Source organism: Gigantopelta aegis, chromosome 4, assembly GCF_016097555.1.
Source record: "Gigantopelta aegis isolate Gae_Host chromosome 4, Gae_host_genome, whole genome shotgun sequence".
In the NCBI taxonomy this organism is placed as follows: Eukaryota; Metazoa; Mollusca; class Gastropoda; order Neomphalida; family Peltospiridae; genus Gigantopelta; species Gigantopelta aegis.
The window spans coordinates 21,058,765-21,068,804 of record NC_054702.1 but is presented as its reverse complement, the minus strand read 5'-3'; the positions used below and the strand labels follow the sequence as shown (position 1 = coordinate 21,068,804).

The window sequence follows — 10,040 nt, the reverse complement described above, 5'->3', positions numbered from 1 at the left end:
AGATTCAGTAGCCGATGATTTACAAATCAATGTGTTCCAGTGGTGCCGTTAAACATAACAGAACAGATTTAGAGAAAACTATTTTCAGATATATACAAAAATGTAGTATGTTCATATTTGGGGCGAACCTATATCAACCTAAGCAAAAAGGTCACCAATTTGCAGGTACACTCATATAGTCGTCCAGCTTAGGTCCTGGTTTGAGAATACTAGTGATGTGGACATTCTAGACAAAAGCACCAGTGTTTTCCACGCGCTGCCCATTTCTTTGTTTTCAATTTTTTAACAGGAGCCATTTCGTAAAGATAGCATATCGCAACCATCTTAGACTTCCAAATTGGCCGTCATGTATTGATACCATATTTCAGCATCCATACCGCCTAGGTTCACAATTGTTTTCTTTAGCCTTACATTTGCGGGGCAAAGGGCAATGAATGAAATAGTTAAATAATTCAAAACATCACTTTCCCAAGATACATTATGGTGGCCATCTTGAGGTGTACTGAATGCAGTTTTATCATTTAAAATATCACTAGATGGATTTTTATAAAAAGGAACAAAATATAGGAACGAATTATTCAAGGTAAAAGCTTCAACGTATATCTTGAGTCTTACCAGCTTCTTGGTTTGGTGTCATTCTGTAGTATCAAAGAAAACAAAGTACAAGGCAATCAATATATTCACGAGAATTTTCTTGGTTTTGGGTTGCAGTCACTGTTTGCTGTTAGTATTTGTGTGATCCCTTGACAAGTTACTTGTATATCACGCAGGTATTTGTGAAGATGAAACATTTGAACGGTAGATATTTTTAAATGTATATTAAGAAAGTTAAATCGGCTATTCTGACATTTTATGTGGGTGGAACATAAAAAGAGCAACATAACACACACACACACACACACACCCAGCCCACACATATGATCCGTCAGTCCTTTTACTGTGGTTTATTGGGAGACAGTCTAGTGAGTGACTACACGTGTTGCAGACTTTTAACGTTTACGGTCACAAATACTAAGTGATGTTGGCACCTCATTCGCAACTCATGAAAGGTTGGGGTTTTTTTTCAACTTCTACATTAACACCTATGAAACATTTGTTTTCACGCTAATGACGCTCACGGAAAATATAAATATACTCACAATTGTGCATGTTTCATATCACTACGAATACGAATCTCGAACAACTTGAAGTTTTACGGCTGATTTTCATTCAAGGTAAAGTATTTACTGGTATATGTTTCTATTCTGTGTGATTCGCTGTGTTAATATGTACCAATGACAAAATAAATACGAAAAAAGAAAAAGTACATTTAAATAATTGTAATTTAAGAATGCATAATAAGATCACATACTAAAAATAAATCTTTTTAAAAAAAAAAAATATATAAAATCTTTGTTGTTGTTGGAGGTGGGGGTAGCGTTGGGGGTTTGTTATAGGTCAAATTTTGTTCTATGTTTAGAAGGCATTAACACGTTTTTTCAAAAATACGAATGGGCGGAGCGACTATATTATGTCAAAAATAGCAAATGTTTGACATCCAAAAGCCCATGATTAATAAATCAATATGCTCTAGTGGTGTCGTTAAACAAAACAAACAAACAATTTTTTTCTTCTATGAAAATAAACAGTGTGACGCCAGGATGATCTACGTCACTGGCTGCCAGTGATTGTGACGCGACATTGTTCCAATGTGTACATTAATTGCAGGAAACTACTTGGGTTTTTTTATTTTTTTTATATGTTTAATTTAAAATGCTGATTCGTTCCGAATGGGAGCGTAAAACGTAACTGGAAAATGAGCACACAACCGTCATGCGCACAACTCATTTCCTACTAACCTTCTAAAGCACTCTAATGCGTGGAATTAATTTCCTAGTGACCTGATAACACATAGCAACGCCAAGTTATCATGCTAGCAACAAAGGCTAACACTTCGAATTGTCAGGTAGGGGATATCGGGTCAGAAAGAAAGAAGTGTTTTATTTAACGACGAACTCAACACATTTTATTTACGGTTATATGGCGTCAAACATATGGTTAATGACCACACATATTTTTTTAGAGGAAACCCGCTGTCGCCACATAGGCTACTCTTTTACGACAGGCAGCAAGGGATCTTTTATTTGCGCTTCCTACAGGCAGGATAGCACAAACCATGGCCTTTGTTGAACCAGTTATGGATCACTGGTCGGTGCAAGTGGTTTACACCTACCCAATGAGCCTTGCGGAGCACTCACTCAGGGTTTGGAGTCGGTATCTGGATTAAAAATCCCATGCCTCGACTGGGATCCGAACCCAGTACCTACCAGCCTGTAGACCGATGGCCTGCCACGACGCCACCGAGGCCGGTATATCGGGTCAGAGGAAGCATGGTTGCACAATAGACAAACATTTTTTTCCTTCCCCATTATGGTTTGCGTATCCCAGCTTATGTTTTACAGATGCTGCTTTCGTGTGTCGCTTTGATAGTGATGGTGTCGATCTCTGTAAATGGCAATGGTCGAAATATGTGGTGAGTTGATATGTTTTTCCTACAAGTGCTGGTAATGTAAAGCAATTACTAACAAGACATTAAAATACTGGCAGTATTTAGCAGCTTGTGTGCTCGAGGAAAAGTTAGATTCGTATAAAGGCCATATGAAGCAACAAGACCCAGGCGCGGATCCAGGATTTTTAAATAGGGGGGGCCCCGAGGGCATGCTCCCCCGCGAAATTTTGAAATAAGTGCATTTTTGTGTAATTCCACTCTAGTGTATGCTATAGTTAAAAAATAATAATAACTTGACCCCAAAAATAGGGGGGGCCCGGGCCCCTTGGGCCCCCACTAAATCCGCGCCTGAGACCGGTTATGATTTGACATAACCAACAACCCCTGCAATTAAGAAAATGACCACGGGAAAAAAATGCCGCATTTTCCACGACAATTTTACCGCTAACTGGATTGTAAGTAAATCTGAATGATGACTTTGTGTTGTTTGCCAATATGCTGTAAGATTTATTTATACCAGTGGCGGTATTCGTTGACTGAAAGTGACGTAACAGTTAACACGCGAATGACACGTGCACGATCAAGAACAATGGGGCTGCAAGGGGATGACAATTTATCATATACAGCGTAGTCAGTCTGCACTGACGTGCTAGTTCAATCTTTATATTTTAATTATATTACATCAAAGTGTCAGAATATATTTAATGCGATATATAATTTAAATAATTTTCTTTAGTAACGACATAATTGCTGTTAGGAAATCTGTCACTAAGACCGAATGCCCCTTTCAAACTCAAGTAAATCGGTAAATTTGCTTTGTTTGGTGCGAGAAAGCTTATGATACCACGTGGAAGTATGGGATTATGAAAGACCTCCATGGCATGGGCCCAAGAGGCCGTATACCTGACTTTATCTCAAATTTCTTACTGAATAGGTCTTTTAAGGTACGAGTGGGATCTACGTTATCCGATTCTCACTCCCAAGACATGGGTGTGCCACAAGGTAGCATCTTGTTAGTAACTTTACTTTCTGTGAAAATTAACAGCATCACCCAGTGTTTAAAACCTGGCGCTGATAGCTCTTTATATGTCGACGATTTTCAGATTTGCTATAGGTCGTCCAGTATGAGTATCATTGAACGACAGTTGCAGCTTTATTTGAATAAACTTCAACAGTGGGCAACTGACAATGGATTTCGATTTTCAAAGTCAAAAACCGTCTGTATGCATATCTGCCAGAAAAGAGGTCACCATTTAGATCCTCAGCTGTTTCTGGACAAACATCCGGTACCAGTTGTGGAGGAGACCAAATTTCTGGGGATTATTTTTGACAGGAAGCTATCTTTTGTTTCTCATTTACAGTATGTTAAAAAGAAGGGCTTGAAGGCCCTCAATATCTTAAAAGTTATTGGCAAGACTGAATGGGGAGCAGATCGAAAGGTTATGCTCCGACTTTATAGATCTTTAGTTAGGTCTAAACTTGATTATGGGCGCATTGTGTAAGGGTCAGCACGTAAGTTTTACTTGCAAATGCTAGATCCTTGGTGCTTTCAAAAGATTTTCTGTGGAGAGGATGTATGTCGATGCACACGAACCTAGTTTGGGTGCTAGACATGCAAAGCTTTCACTGCAGTATGCTACATAGATTAAATCAGTGCCAAAACACCCTGCACATAATGTGGTGTTTGATAACAAATATATGAAGTTATTTGATGCGAAACCGAATGCGATTCGAACATTTGGTCTTCGCATTAAGCAGTTTTTATCAGTTTGCAACATTGATTTAACAGACATTTTGGAAACGCCTTCAAATTTTATTTTGCCACCTAGGTGTATTAAACCACCAAAAAGTGTATTCGATCTGGTTCATCCAAAAAAAAGATCGCACAGATGCAGTTATTTATAAACAACATTTCATGGAAATCCAAGATGGTTGACAAGAAATACATTAATTTGAATATACAGAGTGTTTTTCGATATCGTCAATATCATATACATTGTATTAGAAATACAAACTGTATTATGCGAGCATAATACATTGTTTTTATTCCTAATATATGATATTGACGATACCGAAAGACACGAGGGTAATAATCTCTTTATCATATAATCTCAAGCTTAATACAAACTGTTTTTGTAAACAGTATACGCAACTTTAATTGCATTCATCCATTACACGATATTCAAATGACGTAAGAATATGTAGCGCGGTTTCTTTTTGAATGGAAATGACGTCAACCTCGAATGACGTCATTTTGGATATCCTTACATAATAAACTAGTGCTTAACGTTTTTTGTTTTCTGAACGCTGGACAGTTTTCAATGTAAAATTGCTATTGAATTGTTTTTATTTGACTATAAATGCATACGTCAGTTATGGAGTGTCACCCTAGTATGTTTGCTTAAATGCCAATAAATCTAGTACCGTGACCTCGATTAATTTACATCTAATTTGCAAGGTTATCAAATTCTTAAAGTGTGTGATCTGAAAAATATCACATACTTTGATTGCACTGGAAATGTAAGATGTTATATCATAAAAATAAATATCAAGAAGCACATACCTTTTACATACATATTCCTATATAATACAGATAGTCAGACAGGGCCGTACCCTGATCAAAATCCTAGTGGGGGCACTACTTTTTATAAACAAATGAAACACTGTACACATTAAACCCTGAGATGTGTATGCTATTTTCTGTAGTAAAAAAAAAAAGAGATTCTCTCCCACTGCCCCCCCCCCCCCCCCCCCCCGAAGGTACGGCCCTGTCAGATACATATTAATGCAGAAATACGGTAGCCAATTAATAGAACGTATACGCACATTACACCTATCCATAGAATGGGTCCTCCTTTTTACTGGACTGACTGGGAAAATGAAGAGGAGTGTTCCGTGCTCTGCGGAACGGGTCTCAGACCACAGATTAAACGTGCGATATGCTACGAACGTTTTACCTGCAGCCCCACGGACATGCCACCGCCCGATAGGAGAAACGTAACGTGTAACACCCAACCGTGTGGAGGTAAGTAGCCTACCTCATCTGTGAACTAACAAAGTCAAATCGATTACTGCAGCTAACTGACACCGCCTTATAGGAGAACCATAACATGAGACGGGAGGTCGAGTCTATTTCTGTAGCCTATTTCTCGTTCCAGCCAGTGCTCCACAACTGGTGTAAAAAAAAAAGGCCGTGGTATGTACTATCCTGTCTGGGATGGTGCATATAAAAATTCCATCAGTGGCAATCGAAAAGAGTAGAATATGAAGTGGCGACAGCGGGTTTCCTCTCTCAATATTTGTGTCAGGCACGGCGGAGCAAGGTGGCCTGGGGGTCTTCAGCCCCTCCAATAATTCTGAATCAAAAATATGATTGGTAGTAAATCTTAAGGCAGAGATAAATTTTACTTGTAGAATGCAGGAAAATGCATTTCAGGACGTCTAGTTTTCATAATTTTACAGGGAAGCATATAACCACTCCCCCCCCCACCCCCCCACCCCACCCCACCCCACTCCGAACCCCCTAGAAACTTTGCTTTGGGTCCTCGATGTCAGTCAGCCAAATGGTATAAAATCGCGTAGCGTAGCGAAGCGATTTTATACTACATTTGTGACTTTTATACATCGATAAATTCCTAAAAAATTAGAAACAATTCTTATAAGTACAAACAGTACAAGAAGTGTACCTTAAAACACTCAAAAATTATTTCTTTCGTTCTTACCGTCAACCATGTTCTGTAAACAAGCGTAGGAATACATGTATACATACTATTGGATGTTTTGGGGGGGGGGGGGGTTAACAGAATAAAAACAAATAAAAAATATATTGTACTTTTTTTTTATTTATAACATGAATATCTCATCCAGTTTCCCTTATTTTTTAATCGAGAAAACAGGTCACTTCCTTGTTCTATTTTTAAAACGATCACCGAACTGGGTCATTGGGCTTCATGTCATGTCATGTCATAGGGTTTTACGTGCACATTCAGAACAAGCTGTTGTAGCGCACGCCTGTCGTGGGCACAAGAGCCGGCCTTGGCCGGCTCCTCCGTCCATGACAGGAAAGGTGATTGGGCTTCTCGCCCATCCAGCTAAAAATAGTTCCAATCGATCTTGGTCTTCCGTGATGACGTATTTTTATGAGGTTTATGGAAGGATAACGCTTGGTTTTTTAGTGACGTCAGCCAATCAGAATACAGTAAATCGTATAAATTCGGAAAGTTTGTAATTATATATATAAAAACATTTAATTGTTTGCATATTGCCACCACCTGCTGTTTGGGGGCGGAACGTAGCCCAGTGGTAAAAGGGCAACTGATATAAAGAGAGATAACTCGTTCACACTTTATGGAGTAGGTTATCTAAGATAATATACAACGAAAAGGGATGTTCTTTAATGACACCCCAGCACATTGTATAACCAGTGGCTGTTGAGTGTTTATCGTGGTAATCGTGACAGCCTGCGAGATACTCGTAATTGTTAGAATAAGCTGTCAAATACAATTCTTTCTTAGATTAACATCGACATGGAGTCTTGTCAGGTTCGTTAGGGAAGCAGTTTGTTTTGTTTAACGACGCCACTAGAGTACATTGATTAATTAATCATCGGCTTTTGGATGTCAAACATTTTGTAATTCTGACTCGTAGTCATTAGAGGAAACCCGCTACATTTTTCCTAATGCAGCAAGAGATCTTTTATATACACCATCCCACAGACAGGATATATACCAGTCGTGGTGCACTGCCTGGAACGAGAAATAGCCCAATGGGCACACCGACGGGAATCGATCATAGACCGACCGCGCATCAAGCGAGCGCTTTACCACTGGGCTACATCCCACCCCGGTTCGTTTGGGAGAATTTTAAACTGGTTTTGACTTCTTTTTCTTTCTTTCTTTTTAAAAAGATTTTTAAAGTGTGTGATCTGAAAAATATTACATACATGTACTTTGATTGCCAGAAAAAAGTCTGGAAAGCATTATAGAATCTTTTTTTTAAAAATCTCTTAACCGTTTAACGAGTTTTAGACTATTCACTACTTGGTCCCCCCCCCCCCCACCCCCCAACAAAAAATCCTAGCTACGGCCCTGCCACATAGACTACTTCTGAATAGTAGAACAAAATCAGTATCACTAAGGGATATTTCAAATGCACGTTCCCATGGACAGGGCATCACGTGTCATAATCTTTGTCGTAAACGTTGACATGCACTGGTCGGAGCATGCTATGTAAGTTAGAATGAATGAATGAATGTTTAACGACACCCCAGCACGAAAAACACATCGGCCACTGGGTGTCAGACTATGGTAATGCAAACAAACAAAGTGATGATCAACATCAGTATAAAAATTCAAGGTTTAAACAAAAACAGTGTAAAGAACTGTGCAAAAACACAAATATCACAGAATTTTACGGATACTGAATTTTACTCAAAACTTCAATTTTGTGCTGTATTGGCCATTCTCAAAGAGAATGTTACATCCCTGCACCACGGTGAGGTTACATCACGCGCAGGGGCTATGTAAGTTAGATTTCTTGTCATAAAATTTTATTGGGTGTACTTTTTAGGACATTTTAAAATGAGTTGTCTACCATTTAAAATGATATTAACAGGGGGGTGAGGAAAATGGGGGCCTGGTAACCTCAACAAAAATCTTCCGTCCTTTCAACACGCCAACACCAAGCTCTGACAGCAACGACCTGCATGTAGGTCTACTGCCCCTTGAAAACAGACAATATGCCGAACAATTGGGGGAGGGTTTTTTTTTTTTTTTGGGGGGGGGGGTAATTTTTTTTAATTAATTTTTTTTGGGGGGGGAGGTTTTAAAGTATACAATTATGCCGATTATACGTAAAATAATATTACTTTATAACATTGATTTTCTGTTTGCTTTCAGACACCTGCCCGCCTGGAGTGTATAAGTTTGTGCCGCACCCCACGAACACACATCGCTTCTACCAATGCGCAAACGAGAGAGCCTTTCTTCATCGTTGTCCAGCGTCGCTTGTCTGGGGACAGGAGCTTGGAAGATGTGCATGGGCATGGGAAGTCTAGTCATAACTATGATGTCGTCATGACTTCCTAGCATCTTGCGTGTAATATCATGCATGGAAATTAACTGCTATTCCAGCGTCTGAAACTGATGTTTAACTGAATAAAAATGATTGCACGCAAACTGTTTGATTTTGTTGTGTGTTTAATGTAGTGAGGCAAAGGTTTCTGTTTTTCTTTATTTTGAGTTTGTTCGCTTCAACCGGTCTCGGTGGCGTCGTGGTTAAGCATCGTACTGGTAGGTACAGGGTTCGCAGCCCGATACCGGCTCCCGCCCAGAGCGAGTTTTAACGACTCAATGGGTAGGTGTAAGGCCACTACACCCTCTTATCTGTCACTAATAACTAACAACTAACCCACTGTCCTGGACAGAAAGCCCAGATAGCTGAGGTGTGTGCCCAGGACAGCGTGCTTGAACCTTAATTGGTCGAAAATAAGTTGAAATGAATGAATGTTCGCTTCAGGTCTAATGTGTTGTCCGCGATTAATCAAAGGTCATGGTCTGTGCTGTTAAATTAATTAGAATAACTAATTCGAGATTCATTTGCAATAATGATCTAATCAGTAAGATTATTTGGTTTTAAAGCAATAATGATCTAATCAGTATGATTATTTGGTTTTAAAGCAATACTGATCTAATCAGTATGATTATTTGGTTTTAAAGCAACTAGAAACTTATTTTTTCGGTTGTTTTAATTCCTTTCAAGGATTATAATTATGGAAAGTATATATAAAGTCATGGACTTTCTGCAAATTATATAAATTCAAAGTACAGATAAACCATTTTTTCTTTGTAAAAAAAATAAATAAATAAACTTTTGCTTAATCTTTATTCCATTTCAATCTACTTAAGAGAATTTCACGTGATGTCAACGAATCCAAAACCCAAACAGACTGGGTTGATGCACCTGTGGTAAAAATTCAGAAATAGGCAAACATCTTTATGAACATTATCTGAACGAGTTCATGACATTACTTAATGGATGGTTTTAGTTATATGGTGAGCACCCAGTCACTCTCCCCTTGTATTCGCACAAAAACATTTTTTGTAGTGTAAAAACAACCATAAGCGTACGAGGCAACTCCCCCTCATTGCTGGAGCGGATTCTCAAATTCGGGAAAACAATTCGTGGAACATGTGCTAACCTCAGACCTTTTTACCATGTATTTCCATCATTCTATCCGCAAAATTAATTCAAACCCACATACAAAGGCGTAGTGGTTCGTTTGCAACCCTATATAGCTATCTGGCAGTAATGATAATATGAATAAATGCTGTTATCCAGATTCGGGCATTTTCGTTTAATTCGGGCACACCTCCCACACAAACACACACACACCCCCCCCCCCCCTTCAAAAATGGGAGCCTGTACGCCTATAAAAACTATTCGAATATTAGCTTGATGAAAACTGTATTAACCACTTTCAAGAACAGAACCCTATTCACCCAAAATACAACCAGTGTAACAAACATTTCTACAGCAGGTACACTACATATAC

General features: G+C 38.9%; 1 protein-coding gene across 2 annotated transcripts; it reads left to right on the top strand.

The window, feature by feature from the left end:
* The first annotated feature begins 1,153 nt into the window (after positions 1 to 1,153).
* Positions 1,154 to 8,664, top strand: LOC121372148. Of its 2 annotated transcripts, XR_005957891.1 has the most exons (4): positions 1,154 to 1,214; positions 2,442 to 2,512; positions 5,332 to 5,513; positions 8,386 to 8,664. XR_005957891.1 is itself a non-coding variant. In XM_041498419.1 (3 exons), the coding sequence occupies exons 2-3, from the start codon at positions 5,333 to 5,335 to the stop codon at positions 8,541 to 8,543; spliced, it is 339 nt and encodes a 112-aa protein (XP_041354353.1). In that variant the 5' UTR covers positions 1,154 to 1,214; position 5,332; the 3' UTR covers positions 8,544 to 8,664. The 2 variants fall into 2 exon arrangements, 1 of the variants encoding a protein (XP_041354353.1); XM_041498419.1 differs by lacking the exon at positions 2,442 to 2,512.
* The last annotated feature ends 1,376 nt before the right edge of the window (positions 8,665 to 10,040 follow it).

Bases quoted from the DNA above. Each gene is read 5' to 3' on its own strand.
- LOC121372148 (XM_041498419.1), top strand. From the start codon at position 5,333: ATGGGTCCTCCTTTTTACTGGACTGACTGGGAAAATGAAGAGGAGTGT. The intron at 5,514-8,385 runs GTAAGTAGCCTA...GTTTGCTTTCAG, and splicing joins TAACACCCAACCGTGTGGAG to ACACCTGCCCGCCTGGAGTG.